This window comes from Tenrec ecaudatus, chromosome 16 (assembly GCF_050624435.1).
Source record: "Tenrec ecaudatus isolate mTenEca1 chromosome 16, mTenEca1.hap1, whole genome shotgun sequence".
Classification (NCBI taxonomy): Eukaryota; Metazoa; Chordata; class Mammalia; order Afrosoricida; family Tenrecidae; genus Tenrec; species Tenrec ecaudatus.
Genome location: NC_134545.1, coordinates 2397191 through 2415084, shown reverse-complemented (window position 1 = coordinate 2415084; position 17894 = coordinate 2397191). Strand labels below are relative to the sequence as shown.

The 17894-nt window shown below is 54.0% G+C and overlaps 1 protein-coding gene across 1 annotated transcript in view; it reads left to right on the top strand.

Annotated features, from left to right (window-relative positions):
* Positions 1 to 17894, top strand: part of TMEM132C (transmembrane protein 132C) — a 153101-nt gene that overhangs the window by 62889 nt on the left and 72318 nt on the right. Inside the window, exon 5 of the mRNA XM_075534619.1 lies at positions 13696 to 13879. Coding sequence (XP_075390734.1) covers positions 13696 to 13879 — 184 coding nt within the window. The remainder of the gene's footprint in view (positions 1 to 13695; positions 13880 to 17894) is intronic.

The window sequence follows — 17894 nt, the reverse complement described above, 5'->3', positions numbered from 1 at the left end:
GTCGGCATCACAGTGTGTGTTTTGTGAGATGGAGGAGGACTTTGCGGATTGGTGTCAGACATATAGGTTAAATGGGTTGATGTTGGACTTGTGGGCTTGGGCAGCACTGTGTTGGGATGTTTTCTTGATGCACACTTAACCTTTATATAAAACACTCTCTTATACATGAATTTCTGTGGATTTCTTTCTCTAAAATACCCAGACTAACACAATTGGTATCGGACATATAGGTTAATATCGGACTTAGGGACCTGATCTGGACTGGGCTGGGATGTTTTCTCAAATTTCAATTGCTCTGGTATAGAAAGACCTTTCTTATACACATACGTGTGTCCATGGATTTGTTTCTCTTGTGTACCCAGACTAACACATTATGGTACCTTGGGAGTGGGATACTGGAGAAACAAATCATAAAAGTGGAGAGTAGATGTTTGTTTGACTTCTGCCTCATGTTAGTGTTTCTTTTTGGCTAGCCAGAAGTCAGATATATCCTTGCAGTTTACTGAGTTATTTTCTAGAGAGAATATGGGAAGTTAAAGCTTGGATTATTTTTGTTTGGTTGTAGTCTTTGGTTATTCCTGTGTGAAATGGTAAAAAATGAATGTTGTTAATGTATATTTTGAGCTCGGGTAGAAATCACCATTTGAATTGATCAGAAACCATGCTGCTTAAGGAAAGTGGCTGACAGAAGGTCCAAGTGGCTGACAGGAAGCCCTGATGATCTGGTTTGATGCTCTCAGAGGCCTAATCCCATATTTTTGTATCAGTAGAATAGTTTAGGTACAGATTTAGATAAGCTAAATAAGAGTTGAACTTGACTGTTTTAAGAATTGAGTTTAGTATCTGATTCTGCTTTGTTTATACTGATTTCCTCTGTTTATTATTATTGCTATAACGATCAATAGAAATGTTTATTGGGTGGTACAGATAGGAACTGGAAACACGGGATCCAGGGCGATGATTCCTTCAGGACCAGTGGTGGGAGTGGCGATACTGGGAGGGTGGAAGGAGGGTGGGTTGGAAAGGGGGAACTGATTACAAGGATCTACATGTGACCTCCTCCCTGGGTGACGGACAACAGAAAAGTTGGGTGAAGGGAGATGTCGGACAGGGCAAGATATGACAAAAAAATTTTATAAATTGTGGGCGGGCTCCCCCACAAATAAGTCCTGTAATGAGGGGCAGGGGGGCTACCAAGAAACCCACCCCCACCAAGAACTACATCCTCATGCACAGAAACAGTGGTCAGAATTCTCCCCCTGGGGGCAGGTAGACAGACCCAAACCCGACTCGCATGCCCCTCACCCCAGCAGCCCTCTGCGTCCCTTCCACCGTGTCTGCGTCTCCTGTGATCAGTGGGAGGGAGAGCCCCGGTGATGGAGTGTGCTGGGCTGTGATCCTAAGGTCAGCAGATTGAAACCTCCAGCACCTCTGCGGGAGAAAGGCAGGAGTTTCCACTCCCATAAGAGTTCCCATCTCGGAAACCCACAGGAGCAGCTCTGCCTTGCCCTACAGAGTCGCTCCCAGTCGGCATCAGCTCGCTGGCAGTGAGCTTATGGGGTTTTGTAACCCAAGAAGCGGGGTGAGAAGATGAAGGGTAAACCTGCCACCTTGAGGGGCTGGAGAGGGGCACACCAAAAGCACCTGTCCCCCGGGTGCAGCCCATGTGGGATTCCGCTCTTTGTGAAGCCCCTTAACCAGAGCGGAGCGGCGAGGCATAGGAGAAGAAATGTGCGGGCAGTTCCTCCCTTGCTGCCCAGTGCTGAGCTTTCACTCGGTGTCGCCACCGGCCTGTCCGGTTCAAATCCTGCCTGGACTTGAGGTTCTAGGGCAGTGGTTCTCAACTGTGGGTCATGACCCCTTTGGGGGTCGACCAGCCCTTTCATGGGGATATCCCGATTCATGACAGTAGCAAAATTACAGTGATGAAGTGGCAACGAAAATACTTTTATGCTTGGGGGGGGGGTCACTACCACACGAGGAACTGTATGAAAGGGTCACAGCATGAGGAAGGTTGAGAACCTCTGCCCTAGGGGCACTGCTGGGATGAAGGAGTCCCAGCCCCTCCTTCTGTGGGTGGGGGAGTCTGCCCTTCACCGAGGCACCCGCTCGCTGCCCCTGTGCACACTCTTCCAGAGGACCAGGGCCTGATCAAAGGGCTGTTATGATTCTTTGTTTTATTATGTTGGGGGGGGTTGTCTGTTTTTGAAGTTTCATTGGCATATAATTCATGTTTCATACAATTCAAACTATCACCTCAAGAAGAATTATGCCAAAGCCCAAACGGAGGTGGGTGCTTCCTGAAGAGCTGGGGACCCCGACCATCTGGTGTTGTGGATGAAGGGGAGGGGGCTGTGGAGCTGTGGACTGAGGGGTGTCAGTAGCCTGGAGTCCAGGTTAGCAGGCAGCAAGGGCCAGCTCCTCCCCTGGCCGCCTTACCTTCTCTGTCTCCTTGGCCAACGGGGAACCCTGGGCTGGAATCCTCACTGGGGGTGGCGGGCAGGGTTAGGGGCTTGGGCAGGTCACGGCCTTTTAGTATATAAAGCCACTGATGGGCTTGACCCACTGGCCTCTTGGTTATTAGCAGTGCGGCACTAATCCATTCCAGGGCTCTCCTGCTGCCAGCTCTCTGTGATGGCCAGCTGAGCCCGGCTCTTCCATGGGGGGACCACTGACGGCCACACAGCCCTCCAGAACAAGCAGTGTCCACGGGCCTGGACAGCCATCCGAGAATGGCGTGGACTGGAGAAAACTAGCCTTGAGTGGTCAGCAGGGCATGCCAACATCTGGGGGGTGAGAGGGAGGGGGGCACCTCGGATTCTTGAGGGGCTGCGCAGCATGGCAGCGGGGACAGGGACTTGGGTTGGGAAGGGTCCCTTAGTCGTCTCTGCGACTTTGGTGTGGTCGGTGTGCACGTACCTGCTCCTACTGAGAACATCTTTTCCTAAATGTCACAGGGAGATTGTGACAGGATCTTAGCAACCAAATATCTATTGGGAACGGGCTTCCGAAAGTTCCCGGAGTGGTGGTGGGGTGAATTCCGGCATCTTTTCATTGTGTTTTTTTCCCTTCCTCCCCACGGACTTTTGGAAGCCCCTCGTATGTTGGCAGTGTCTATATAAATAATGTGTGTTTACGTAGAACCCATAGTCGCACATTGCATTTAGATAAATACACCATACGCACGACAAAGCTATATTTGCCAGTGTATATTTAGCAACCTGTGACCTAGTTGAGCAGCCGGGAATTCTGCTCCATTGTGGTAAAAAGGATTACTAGCTGTGGGGTGGAATGGGATTTAGGCTTGTACTTTTCCACTATTACATAAGCAAGAAAGCCCGCCCCCGCTCTTGAAAGGCCCGGTGATGTCGTGGGAGGGTCCACGGCCTCACTTGCCTCTGTCTTTGAAGAGAAACAGTCATGCCTTTCGTGAAGAGAGACGATGGAACGAGAAGCCAACTGAAGGATTTTGTGCTCGCTCTCTTAAAAACTCCAAACCAGACCTGCCTCCTGAGTCAGCCCTGTCTCACAGCGACCTGTGGATGGAGCAGAACTGCCCCAGGGGGCTCCCCAGACTGTCAGAGAGCCTGGGACCTTGAACCAGCGACCTTTCCGTTAGCAGTCCAGTAACACCACAGCACCACAACTGCCGGCCAGTGGGTTCAGGCTCATGGCGACTCTGGGGGAGGAAGAGCCACCCCAGGGACAGCTGCCATTCCTTGTGGAAGCAGTGGCCTCCTCTGCCTCCCCGAGTGGCCGATAGGTTCACACTAAAACCAGAGCACCCTGCTCCCTCGCATTGAGTCCGCTTGAACCCCAACGATGTGAACTTGTAAAGAAACGTCCAGCCGCAGTCGGTGGCTCCGGGTCCCCACTTTGCCCTAACGGGACTCCACAGTCCAGCTTGGTTTCCACCACAACGTCTGACCCGCAGGGACCCTTGGGCTGGTGCAGAGCTAGGCAGCACATCACATCACCACGTCACCGCATGGCACCAGGGGCCTGCCAAGTGTCACCAGCAGCGACGGCAGGATCAGCAATTACTCTCTGTATCTGTGCTCACCCCCCGCCACTCACACACCAGCTGACGCCCCATTCCTGAAAAGGCACCTTGCATACAAGTGCTGGCGGTGTCCGGTACCCGCAAGTCCCTTCTGGTTGGTGCCAACCTCGTGTGCGACAGAGGGCAACACCGCCCCGCCCCGCCCTGCCCGCCCGCCCGCCCACACCCCCTCCCCCCTGCACAACCCTTCCTATGTTCAGGCTCACTGTTGCACCTGGTCAAGGGAGGATCTTCCTCTCTTTCGCTGCCCCCCTGCTTTATCGAGCATGACGTCCTTCTCCAGGGACTGGCCAGTCTCTCCTGACAACCCGGCCAAAGTACATGAGAGGAAGTCTCGCCATCCCTGCCGCCAAGGAGCGCTCTGGCTGCACTTCTTCCAGGACAGATCCGCACTCCAGCACCATCGTCCCAAGGCAGTGCTTATAGGCCTACCCTCAACAAAGAGCGCCATTGTGGGGCCTCGGGGTTACAGTGCAGTCGGCTCCACCGGAGACTCAGGGGCAGGTTTTCCTGGCAGCCCGTTGATCACCAGTTCTTTCCTCGGAGTTGTGTCTGGTTGGCCGCTGAGCTCCGGACTGTTGGCGGCCTTGGGCACTCCACACTGCAGGCTCTTGGCAAACATCTCAGGAGCTCACACCCTGGGGAGTACGCTCCACCTGCAGCACTTCCCGTCCACCCCTGCAACAAGGCTGAGACCTGGGGACAGGAAGGCACAGCTGTCACAGGTAATCTGTAGCACTCTTGGGCTGGTGGGACTCTGGGATCGGGCTGCTTTCCACGGAGCCGCTGTTTGCCATTTCCAATTCGAACGCGGGATTAGCCGATTCCCTGAGCCCGCAGCCAGGGAGCGGGCATCAGGCGAGTATATTCTGCGATGAAATTGCAGCCGTTACACTGATTTCTCAGAGGACTCGGTTCATTTTCTCTACTCTATCTGGGCGGGGCTTCTGAGACACCTGTTGACAGTGCTACCAGCTCCTGACAGCCAACGTCATGCAGAAGGAAATGCCGCCCGGCCCCGTTCCATCCTCACAGTCATTGCTGCCTGTGCTGGCAGCCGCTGTGTAGGCCCCTCTCCCTGAGGCGCTTCCCCTTTCCAGCTGCCCCTCTGCTTGTCCACACAGGACACCCTTCTCCAGGGACTGGTCCCTCCTGACCGCTGTCCCAAGGACGGGAGACAAAGTCTCTCCCGTGCGTTCTGGCTGCCCTTGCTTAATCAGAGGCAGGTGGGCTCATTCCTCAGGTGCCCGCCGCGGCACTCGGTATCACACGCCATCGGCACGATTCAGCCAACAGCGTCCCCTCCGCCCTGCTCTCTGTCCTCTCAGTGCAGCTCGCCCAGGCAGACAGGAGGGAGACTGCCTGCTGGGACTCAGGTCAGGAGCGCCTTCGCCTTCAGGTGACCACCTTGCCCTTCAAGACTGTGAAGAGGTCCGTCCTGCGCGGCAGGTTTGTCCAGCCAGCGCAGTAAGCACACCTCTGCCTTCGTGACTACTGACACCGAGGGCTATGGCTGCGGAGCCAAGCAAAGTGACTTCTTCACCACGTCCGTGTTTCCGTGCTTGTCATGGATGCTGTTTGATTGGTCCTGTTGTGGGGATTTTTGCTTTCTTGATGGTCATTCCTGCTGGGAGAACTGGATTCTTGGATCTTCGTAAGCAAGTACTTCAAGTCCTCTTCACTCTCCTCAAGCAAGATGCTGTCACCTGCACATCACAGTTGGTTACTGAGCCTTCCTCCAATCCTGATGCCAAGTTCTTCTTCAGAGAGGCCAGGGTCGCCGATGATTTGCACAGCACAGATACTGAATGGGCGTGATGGGAGGCTCAACCCTGCCCCACACTCTTCCTGATGCAGTCCTGGGGCTGGAGCAGCCGCGTGGAGACCCCTGCGCGAGCTGAGATTCTTACACGCTCACTGTTTTGACTTTCCTCCTGCAGTCGGCATCATTGCGTCTGTTATGTGAGATGGAGGTGGACTTTATGGATTGGTGTCGGACATATGGGATAATGGGTTAGTTAATGTGGGACTTGTGGGCTTAAGCAGCACTGGGTTGGGATGTTTTCTTGATGTGCACTTAACCTTAATATAAAACTCTCTCTTCTACATGAGTTTCTGTGGATCTGTTTCTCTAAAATACCCAGACTAACACAGTCACCTTTCTTGGGAACAGACACCAATATTCACCTTTTCCCACCCACTGCCTCCTCTCAGTCGCTGTCTTCCGCCGTTCTTGGCATAGACGGGAGCTGCCAGTGCTTCCTCACCTGGCTGGAACATTTCAACTGCTTCCCATCAACTCCTGGGACTTGTTTTTCATGAAGGTCTTCCGTGCAGCTTAGAGTGCTTCCTTCAGGACCGTGGGTTCTTGAAACGGTTGGAGGTCGACCAGTTCCTTAGGACACAGTGACTCTCTCTTTCTTCCAACTTCTTTCGATGCTTCCTGCATCGTTCACATTTTTGGCCGGTGATCAAGACCAAACTCACTGCCAGTGAGTCGGTACTGACTCACTGCAACCCTAAGAGGACAGGGTGGACCTGTCCTGTGAGTTTCCAAGACTGTAAGTCTTTCGAGAGTAGAAAAGCCTGTCTTTCTCCATGAAGTGGCTGGTGGTTTTGAACTGCTGACCTGGCAGTTAGCAGTCCAACGTGTAACCACTGTGGCAACAGAAGGCTTGAATATTTTCTTCAGTTCTTTCAGCTTAAGATACGTGGGGGTATCTCCCTAAAAGCAGATGTGATGTGAGGTGGATAGTGCATTTGGAGTTCGTTCAACAGGTCAGACTGTGAATCAAGCTTTCTGTTTACAGCAGTGGTTCTCAACCTTCCTCATGCTGCAGCCCTGTCATACAGTTCCTCAGGTGGTGGGGACCCCCAACCATAGCATTAGTTTTGTTGCTACTTCATCACTGTCATGTTGCTACTGTTATGAAACGTCATGTAAATATGTAACAGGCAGGATGTATTTTCATTGTTATACATTGAACATAATTAAAGCATAGTGATTCATCACAAAAACAATATTTAATTATATTGTTAACTATTTATAATGACAAATAAATGAAATGTTGTCCTGAAGCATGGGGTAGCATGGGTAACAGTCCTCATGTCGGGTACTCACAGGTGGGCCTATCTGCATGTGTGCGGACCCTCCTGGAATGGATAGAGGAGCGGTGTCTTGGTTCCTAAGAACATCAGAAATGTGTCTTCTGATTGTCTTAGGCAACCCCTGTGAAAGGGTCATTCGACCCCCAAAAGGGGTTTTGACCCACAGGTTAAGGACCACTAATTTCGAAGTTCTGAAAGGATTACATAACAGTGTGCGACAAAAAAGGCCTGATTTGTGGCAGACAGGGGATTGGTTTTGCCACCACCACAATGCCCCTGCTCACACGGCCATCTCAGTGTAGTGTGCCAGTTTTTGGCAAAAAGCAGCATGCGTCTCTTACGCCCACACACCTGACTCACTTGACCTCGCTCCATGTGACTTCCTTTTGAAGAGGGACATGAAAGGACAGTAATTTGACCACATGAAAGGTGAAGAAAAAAACATGGGAGGTGCTGTCCACCATCCAAACAAATGAGTTTGAAAAATGTTCCCAAGAATGGAATCGCAGATTTGACAAATGTGTCGACTGTCATGGAGAGTACTTTGAGAGGTGTTAAGAGTGTTTGGTTAAAAAAAAATGATCATAATAAATATATAGCTTTGGGAAAAAATCTGGGTTTGGGTTTTTTTTGCGGGGGTTACTCCCTCGTATGCTGAACATGCTTAGAAACCCATTGGGTCTCCAACTCCAGGCCTTGGCACGCATCATTGTCATATTTACTTTGTCTTCTCGAGATGCCCTTGGCCATGTGTGCTCTGCCCGTTACCCCGTCTCTTCTGTTAGCTGTAGCTGCTCTGCATTCAGGAGCAGCTCTCAGTCTCATGGGACATCCACTCTGGTCTCGTCTCTCTCGCCTGCCCTTTCTTTGTAGAGGCTGTCCCTCCCTGGTGTCCAGCTGGTCATTAATTAATGTTCAACACATCAAATCTCTTCCTGAGCTTCCACTTGAACCTTCCTGTGGTCTGTCCCACAGCGGACGCCTGGCCTCGTCCTGGAGGTGACATGGAACTCCTCCATCATGTACTTGATTCCACTCCTGTGAGTCCCACACACAAGATTCGTCGGGCAGCCTGCTCTTTCGAGATGCTATCATGAGTACAAGGAGTGGGAAGACAGTGGTCACTCCCGGGGGCCAGTGCAACCAGCGTCTCGAATCAAGTGTGGGAATTGCGGAGTGGAAAGCCAATGGGCTCTGTGAATGTCCTCTCAAATCCCTGAAAGAGATTTAAACGTATTTCCAGTGAAATGCAGACATGAACGTTCTAGCGAGCGCTTCCTTTGTGTCACCAAGTCCACGAGCCCTCGACGCCCGCCCGATTCCAGCCGCAGTCACTGCTGCAGGGAGAGACCTCTGTAATCAAGCCCCGGGCAGGGCCCCTGGAGCTCCCGACCGCTGTGCCATCAGGCAGAGATGAGTGTAAACTTAATGATGGTGCATCAGAACACGGTATAAGGTGATACTTGGTCGGTTGACCTCCCTCTTGACCCAACCTGAATTTGCTCTTGGCTTAAATATTTCTAGCTTGTTCCCCAACAGAAACTTCTTCTCTGTCTTTGTTTAAAATCGTTGTTGGTCTTTTCTTTCTTACCCTTTGATTTTATTTTTATATTATCGTTATTTTCCCTTTTCTGTTTTGTTTTTTCATAGTTTCTGATGGGTTTCTCAGTTTATGCAGCACAGAAGGGGTGGGTGCACAGAGACAATCGCTGATGCGGTGGTTTATCAGGGACAGCGGCGGGGTGGGGGAGGCGGTGGAGAGGGTGAGGGGCCTGGAGGGGGGAAGGAACACTAGAACGGATTTTGATGATGTACACCCAACTCTTTTTAAAAATCTACTTCACTGTGGAAGTGTTTGATAGGTGACTGTTAGATCAAGAAAGCGACTTCTCAGAAACAAACCACAGTGCAGTTCCTCACCGAGGGCAGAGGAGATCAGCCAGCAGCTTCATCTGACTGGAGACTGCAGATGGACACTGGGCTCCCGCTGCCCTCCGCAGCCTTCCACAAACGGAGCGTTCCCAAGTGACGCTCTGTCCTTTTCCCTTTGTCATATTTGGATTTTGTTCTCCTCGTTTTGGGATCACACCGGCTGTTAGTCTTCTTCCACGTGGACTGAGCTGGCGCCCCACCTGGGTGGCTGCTTATTTGAAGACAAGCCTTCCAGACCTCAGCTGCTATTGCCATGGCTAGCTGGGCGCCCTCTCACTTCCCGCCACACTTTGCTGGAGTACCCTTGTCTTCAGTGAGCTCTTCATGAAGGCTCGTGTCGCGTGGCGCAGGGCCATGTCATCAGAGCCAACTGTGCTTGACCTGGGGCTGGAGTTCAGTGGGAGCCCAGAACCCGTCTGGTCTCCCACAAGTTAGGAGCGGCTCTGGTTTACTTTGGCAACAACAACAGCAAGAAAGCCACTGAGACGAAGACAGGAAAAAGAGAAGCACTGTCAGTGCCCCCCGCCTCCGCCCGGGGTAGATGGTGATTGCATTGGTAACATCCATCATTTGCCTGCGGTGTGGAGTTGTAAGCTACTGTTGATGTGAGGCGCTTATTCGCATGTTCAACTGCGCGGACCGGCAATCCGTGTCTGTTGCTTTGTAGAGATTGATTTCTGGATGAACTGAGCCCTGTTTACACGGAGCGTGGGGACTGGTGGTAGGGGGAAAGCTTCCGTGTCAGTCCTTACAGGGCAGATCCTTGCCTCTCCGAGGAAAACCTGTCATCTTACTGCACGGGGAGCATCAAGGTGCTGAGTGCACCGCGGTTTCCTCCTTGCCGCGTGCTCAGAGCTATCTTCCTTCCCTGAGACCAGACGGTCTAGACGGTGCCCGGACCAGGAAGGAAGAGCCTCCCTGTTCAAAACTACTCCCTCCAAAGGGAACCAGGGCTTCTTCCTAGTGCCTGTGTGCACATGCCCTGGAAGCGATCACGGAATCACATCGCAGACAGCGGGATTTGGCTCCGGTATCTCTCTATATTTTTTCCTCACTGACCAGCTTCTTGTGTGTGACAGCGTGGGTTTAAGGCAGCTGCCAGTAGGACCTGAAGGCTCCTTAGAAGCGAGGAACAAGGGACCTCGGCGTGCTCGCTGCGGACGCGCCAACAGGAAACGGATCTCTGGCTTGTCAAGTGGAGATGGACAAGGGGCTCAGACACAGCAACACTGCAAGGCTGGTGCGGGTCAGCGCCGGGTCACCTTCGGTTGTCTGTGTGTGTTTGCACTGACTCGAGGACACCCCACAGCAGTGAGTGAACTAAGCAAGCATAGGGAGAAGGTTCTTGGCAGCAGCGGGGTGCACTGTAGACCTAAGAGTGGGGCCTCTGGGCCTGGTAGGGTTCGGGCTCAGAGACCATGCTGCCTGGAAGCATGGATGGGCAGCTGGGCTGGGCACAGAGTACAGGAAGCTCCGTTTAAAGAATAAATAAAACTTCCCAGTGTGCCCTCGGGTGCCTTTTGTTCTTAGCAGTTAATGCTCCTCCCGAGACTCCCCCCCCCATCAATTACAAACATTAACTGTAAATTACGCTCTTGCATAGTTAATTCAGCCTCTTCATTATGTATTTAGTAGAACTCAGCATGCATGAACTCCTACAGCCCGCGTTGGCGCTGGTCCAAGCTCCCTCTCCCGTCATGTTTGGGAAACGCTCGAGTTTGGGTGATGGACCTCCAGCAGCCTCTGCTCACAGCCGTCCTTCTGGAAGGAGTTCAGGCCTGGGGGAGGAGATAGCTTCACAGGCTGCTCCTTCCTCATCCCGGCAGTCCCAGCATCCTCCCTGGGGGATAGTGGGCATTCACCCAAGTGATGACAGACAGAAAGAGGTGACAGACCAAGGCACAGGACCCAGGCGTCCATGACTCACCTCACACGTGGGCCGGGGCTGTGGCCTGTGAGGGCCGAGCCAGGTGTGGGCTTTGAGAGGGCGCCCTCACTGGGCTCCACCGCACCGGCACCACCACCACTGTACCCCGGAAAGGGGTGTGCACCTGGGCTGGCCCCCTCGCTTTCGTTAAGTGCTTCTCAGAGGCTGTGACCGGTGACTGTAGTCTTGTTGAGGGCCTGCCCCTGCTGGACCAGGCACGCAGTGCTTCTCCAGGCATGGGTCTGACTGACAACAGTTCCACGTGAACACAGAGCCCCCCTCCTTTCTCCAGCGAGCGCTCTGGATGGACTTCCCCCAAGACAGATCTGTCGCTCCTTCTGGCACTCCTGGTGCTTCCACAGTCTGCCTGAACGTCATCGTTCAGACGCACCGCCCCTCCCCCAGCTGTCCCTGTCCACCTTCCACTGGCTACATGGTATGAGGCCATTGAAAACACCTCGACCGTGCACCTTTGTCCTCCAAGTAACTGCAAAGACCATTCACCAAGCACCAAGTTCACTGCCACCAAGTGGATGCCAACCCACAGGAATGCCCCCCAACAACCCCTTTCGTGGGTTTTCTGAGACTGTAGCTGTTTGTGGGAGTAGAAAACCCTGCCGACCTTAAAGATTGCAGCCAGCACGTCCCCACCATTGGACCTGCTATACACAGGATCGGTGGGTCAAACCCACCAGCTGCTCTGTGGGAGGAAGATGAGGCTGTCTCCGCGCCCCCCACCCCCCTCCCCGCACCAAATCATCAGCCCTGGCCACCCTATTGATTACAGTGGACCTGAAGGCAGGGTTTAGTCAGTAGTGTCAATGCCACTTTGTCACTCACCCTGGAGCCATCTGGGAGCGAGGTCCGCCCCCCATGGTGGGGGAGTGAGTAATGAGGGTCAGGGTCCTGTCTGGAGAGGGCAGCAGGGGCTGACTGCCACCAGGACCTTTGCGCCGAACTGGGTGGGAGTTCGCCGAATCTGACCAAAGGCCCTTCTCTTTAGCTACCCAGGCTCTGGGGGAAAAGCCCTGCCTCCCCTTTCTGAAACAGACCTAAAGCAGGCCAAGGCCCCCAGGGGAGTCCAGTGCCCCCTGTTGTGGCTCTTCCTTCCTGCCGCTGTGACCTTGGAGCCGGCCTCCCTCTCGCCCCCTCCCACCATGGGAGGGGAAGCAACCCCAGACTCCGTTTTTCGCTCGCCAGAGTTCCGCACAGAGAGGGTGGGCGAGCTCTCCAAAGTGCACAGAGACTGTTGCAGCACTTTGGTGTTTCAGCTGTTTATTTATTTACTATTATTTTGTGGCCCCCTTTTTTTTAAGCCTACTTTGAATATTTCTTTCAAGAGCCCCACGATGCATGGACACTACTGATAGGTGGTGGCTCCTGGTCATTCTCTGCAGCCACTGTGGTAATTATGTAATTGTCATTTTAAGGATTAAGCATATAGGGGTGGAGTCTAGTTTGTCACTCAGGTCATGGCCAATGAGGCCTCTGTCTGGGCATGGCCTTCTCCTGAGGATTCTGGGAAATCCGGTTTTCCTCCTTGGAGGAGGGAGACACTTCTCTCTCTTCCACTCTCTGGGAGACAGAGCAGCTGGCAAGACACTTGGAGCGACTCTAGTGCCCTAAGTTGGAGAAGCCACGTGGACCTACACTGATGCAACCAGACCTCTGAAGCCAGAGAAGCCATGTGGAGACCCCTGCCAGCGCTGAGATGTTTACAATGCCACTGGATCTACAAGACTTCCCACCCACTAGCCTGTGATCGTCCTGCATTTGGCATCATTGCATGTATTTCGTGAGTCTGAAGAGAACCTTATAGATTGGTATCAAACGTACGGACTAATATTGGATTTAGGGACTTGATCTGGACTGGGCTGGGATGTTTTCTCCATGTTCAATTGTTCTCGTCTATAAATCTCTTTCTTGTACACATATATATGTCCATGGATTTGTTTCTCTAGTCTATCCAGACTAACACAGCCACTAAATCCCTCTGGTGGGACCTCAGCAGGGTCACATATCTGCACCAGTTTCTGGGAGGGGTCAGCAGAAAGCTGGTGGGCCCGGAGGTGTGTGTGGGTGGGGTGGGGCAGGCTACTGATGACAGTTGCTGCTTCTCTTGGTCTCAGGACCCTGATAGCAAGGTAAGCCCAGCTGGCATGTGCGTCCTCATTCACCTGTAGAGAGCAGGGCCAGCAGGCAGTGAACTCGAGCTGAGCTGTTCACTGAGCGTGAATACGTGGGCACAAGCACGCCCTTACCTTATCCTACCTTTACCCTTACCTTACCTTCCTTACCTTACCTTCCTTACCCTTACCCTACCCTTACCTTACCTTTACCCTTACCTTTACCCTTACCTTACCTTACCCTACCTTTACCCTTACCTTACCTTACCCTACCTTACCCTACCCTTACCTTACCTTACCCTACCCTACCCTTACTTTACCCTACCCTACCCTTACCTTACCTTACCTTACCTTACCCTACCTTTACCCTTACCTTACCTTATGGTCGCAGTTGGCACCACCATGGACTCTGGCCGTGAGGCCTGTGAGGTGGGGCCCTCTGAACCCCCAGGTAGTCTCCTGCATCCTCTGGGGCAGGGTGGGGTGAGGGCCCTTCCTGAGGGCAGGCCGTCCTGAAGCACCTCCTGGCTCTCTTGCAGGAGCGGCCGGGTCTTTGTGGAGGTGGTGCGGATGAACTTCGAGATGGCCAGCTTCAGCAGCCTGTCGGGGTCTCAGCCCATCACCTGGCAGGTGGAATACCCGCGGAGGGGCGCCACCGACGCCATCACGTCCGAGATCTTCGTCAGCCAGAAGGACCTAGCAGGGATCGTGCCCCTGGCAATGGTGAGACCCGCTCGCGCTCTGCAGCTCTGCTGCTCATTCCTGAGGAGGGTGCTTGCCCTCAGCTTCTGGGCGGTGTGCTTTAGAGACTGCGCCCACTCTCTCTGCCCGTGGGGTCACCCCGGCTCCTGGCAACCCTGTGGACAGCAGGAGGGGGTGTTGATCAGACCTGTATCATCCTCAGACAGTGGGTGAATCCAGCCCGTGGTCGAGGCCGCCTCCCCAGCTGGGGGGAGTAGGGTGGCGCTCATCTCCTAGCCCAGTGTTCTGTCACTGAGGTTTGGGTGACAGGGGGCCACCAGGCCTTTCTTCTTCATTTCTTCTCCGTCTAGCAGCTCTGCTGAGACCTGCCCATGGTGGGTGACCCTGATGGGCCTAGCTTACAGCATCACCCCAGTCCCACCCTAGAACAGATGACCGGTGGCCTGAGGGCTGCTACTAGCCCTCGCTAGTTTGGGCCCCTCTCATGGAGCCACCGGGCAGCCTCTGGCCAGCGGTCATGGGTGTTGGTCCTCACTGCTGTCCCTTGCTGTCCTGCCCGCGGCATCACCTGCTCTTGGTGGTCTGAGGGAGTGTGGGGGCAGGTGCTAATGAGTCCGTATTCCGACACACAGGCCCCTGTGGCCCGTGACTCAGGTCTCCGGTCCATCCTGTTCAATGAGCTGGTTGCCTGAGGGCCCTCTGGACGGAAGCTGCCTGGCGACCTTTGGTTTGCAGCCTGGTACCTGCACTGCCAGAGCTGCACCCCCACTCCCGCAGGGGCTGCTGGGTCAGTAACAGCCAGATAGAGGGTGGCACAGGGGGAGGTGCTTAATAAAGAGCTTCCGGGTGAGCGGCTGGCGGAAGGACCAGCAGGCCTGTCTCCCCATCTGGGTATGCTCCCTGAGAATCACAGGAGCAGTGAACCCAGGACTTCCTTTCTAATTCTTGACGGCCAACCCCTGCCTGACAGGCCCCTCTTGACGTCTCGTCTCACTGGGCAGGTAGGGCTGTGGGGCTGACCCAAACTCAAAACTCACTGCCATCGAGTCAGTGACCCTGCAGGACAGGAAGAACTGCCCGTGTGAAGGGTAACTGCTGGTGAAGTAGAAATAGAAAACCTGGTCTTTCTCCCAACGACCACCTGATGGTTTTGAACTGCTAACCTTGTGGATCAAAGCCCAAGTCATCATCCATGACTCCACCAGGGCTCCTGACCGGACTGGGCTGATGCAGCTCTGCCAGATGCCCTTCCTCCTGCCTCCAAAGTGTCTGTCTGTGGCCTCCTCACAGCGGGGCACCAGTGCATCCAGAGATGGGTGCCGTGGCATGTCCGGGAATGACAGGGTGATGGGGCTTGTAAGGGGGCCCTGACCCCGCTAACTGCAAGCAGAGACCATCGTCCCCCTTTCCTCTGGTTGGGTTAATGTGGGCGATTGCGGGGGCATTTCAGGCTCTGAGTCAGTCAGAACAGGCCCAGACATGGTCAACCCAGGGAAACAGGACCGGACCAAGCTTGCGAAACGAGGTAGTGTGCCCCGGGTGGCTCACAGGAATGGGGTAAATTCCGGGTCTGAGTCCTGGAACTAATGGGGTGGGGGGGGTGTGCTGGGAAGAGGTGGAAGAGCCAGAGTTGGGAGGTTGGATCATCACCAGCACGGTGGAGTGTTCGTGTATTCACCATCTCTGGGCCGGCTGTTGTTTCTGACTCTGCCGGTCACGAGACTCGGTTGCTACGCAGGGCACACTGCCCTTGTTCTGTAGAGAACGGGGACGTCTCCAGTGTCACAGAGTCGCTCTGTGACACCCACATCCTACAAAGTGGGTGCTTTCTGCTTTCGCTCGTGAGCCATGACAGGACCAGGACTGGTCAGAGCCCTGGAGCCGTCTTAATTGTCAGGAGCTGTGCTTGGCACTGCCGCTCGAAGGAAGAAGGACTCACAGAGCTGACAGGAAGGAATGTACACGTGGTGTCATGCACTCACCCAAGCTCTCGTCAGAACACTCTGTGCACCAGGGCCAGGCTGGACCCCTCTCTATTAGCGAGGAAGGCCTCCTGAGGAGGCGGGGGCGGGGGGCGGGGGCTGCCCAGTCTTCATGACTGGCTGTGGCCAGACTGTGGTGATCCGCTGGGTGCTAACTGATATTCAGCAGCCGGTCACCAGGCTTTTCTTCCTGGTCCATCTCGTCCGAATGTTCTGGAACATGTTCAGCACCACAACAGGTAAGCCTCCAGGGAGGGGCAGGGCAGTAGTGGTGCATGAAGTGCACTGGCCAGGAATAGAACCTGGGTCTCCTGATGAAAGACAAGGGTGGCTGAGCCTCAAGTGCGTGTTGTGATTGATGCGATCCCTTCCTTCAAGAGGCGGGACTTGTGGGAAAGCGAAGATAGGATCGGCTCCGTCCTCAATTCCCCCTGCCCCCAGAGGTCTAGTGGTTCCAGGAAAAGGCTGGCAAGTGTATGGGTCAGACTCATCCCAAAGGTGTGCGTCAATGGAGGGACTCAGAGCAAGTGCTTTTGTAACTTTTTGTCGTGGGTCAGGTGAAGGTTGACAGAACCTTAAATCAGTTTTACATTCACAAACCCATACCCAGCGCGTGTCAGCTCACCTCCTGCTATCTCCCCCATGAGCCATGCTTACCCCACTTCCGTCCACTTCTCCTGTTCCCATGGTTCCCCCTTCCTAAGTCTCTGGCTCTGTGGTTACAAGCTTCCGTCTTCAGTGGTGGCTTTCTCTGACACAGCAGTGAGGTCCGTCCCAGACCTGAAAGGGTGACTGAGGGCCACTGTCTTGGGTGCTCACTTGTCGCTTCCTGACCGGTAAGCCTGGTCTATTTTGTGATCCTGAGTTCCATTCTCCAATTTCCTGTCCACACTCTCCAGGACTTTCTAATGTGGTCCCTGTGAGAGCAGTTGGCAATGGTGGCTGGGCACCGTCTAGTTCTTCAGGTCTCGGGCTGTGGAGGCTGATGTTCCTGTGGTCCTTTCACTCATGGGATGGACTGTTTCCACAGGCTCATCAGTTTCCATCCCTCTTCTTTCCTCTGGGTGTGGCCGGTGGTGACAAAGATGTATCTTAAAGCACAGCATGTATGTAAGTAACCCAGAACCCACTCACAGATGGATGACCTCAGACACAGCCTGACACAAAGATACTCTGTGCACCCGATATACTTTAGAGGGTGCATCCGCTGCAGCAGGAGAAAGCAAACAAGCAAAACCACGGCACAAATGGATTCTGACTCACAATGACCCTGGACAGGGTGTCCAAGAATGTGGAGTTCACAGGTGCAGAAAGCCCCCACTCCCTCCCCAGAGCGGCTGGTGGGTTAGAACCTCCAGCCTTGTGGTTAGCAGCCGGTGCCCCAGCACTCCTCTTTGAGAGGGCTGAGTTACACACACACATATTGCATCCCTACTGTGCCCCAGTGCAGAAATCCCCAGGCCCAAGCCCCTGCCCTGAAAAGTACCCATGAGGGGATACTGTTAATGGAACCCCTGCTGAGGACTTTTGGGGGGCTGATTTGAACGAGAAGGAGTCTTGGTATTTGGCCTTTTGAGAGAACACCAGATGAAACGATCCCTTCTGTTGGTGCTGTTGGGCTCCTTCCAGGCTCTGGGGTCGTGCGGATCAACTAAGGGCAGTGTCGGCGCGTTCATTTTGTTTGTGGGAAAGCTTCCTTCAGTCTCCCGAGTGCGCTTGTAGGTCAGCCCGAGCAGCAGGGTGCCTGTGACGGTCCCCCAGCGGCTTCCATGAACGAGCTGCTGGCCACAATGGAGACACTGGTCCCTCCCCGACCATGAAGACCAGATGCACCTGGGCCCCGCGAGGCTGTGTCTGCATCAGCAGCAGGCATCTGGGTGGTGGTGCTCTGAGACGGGCAGCCCCCTGCCACCTCCTCGTCCCAAGACCTCCCTCCCCAGGGTCTGAGGGGGGCTCCTTACTGCCCAGAGCTGGGCTTGTCTAGTAGGGAGACACTGCAGCAAAAGTGTTTCCAGTGTGGTGGGTAGGGGGATGCAGAAGAGGTTGTACCTTGG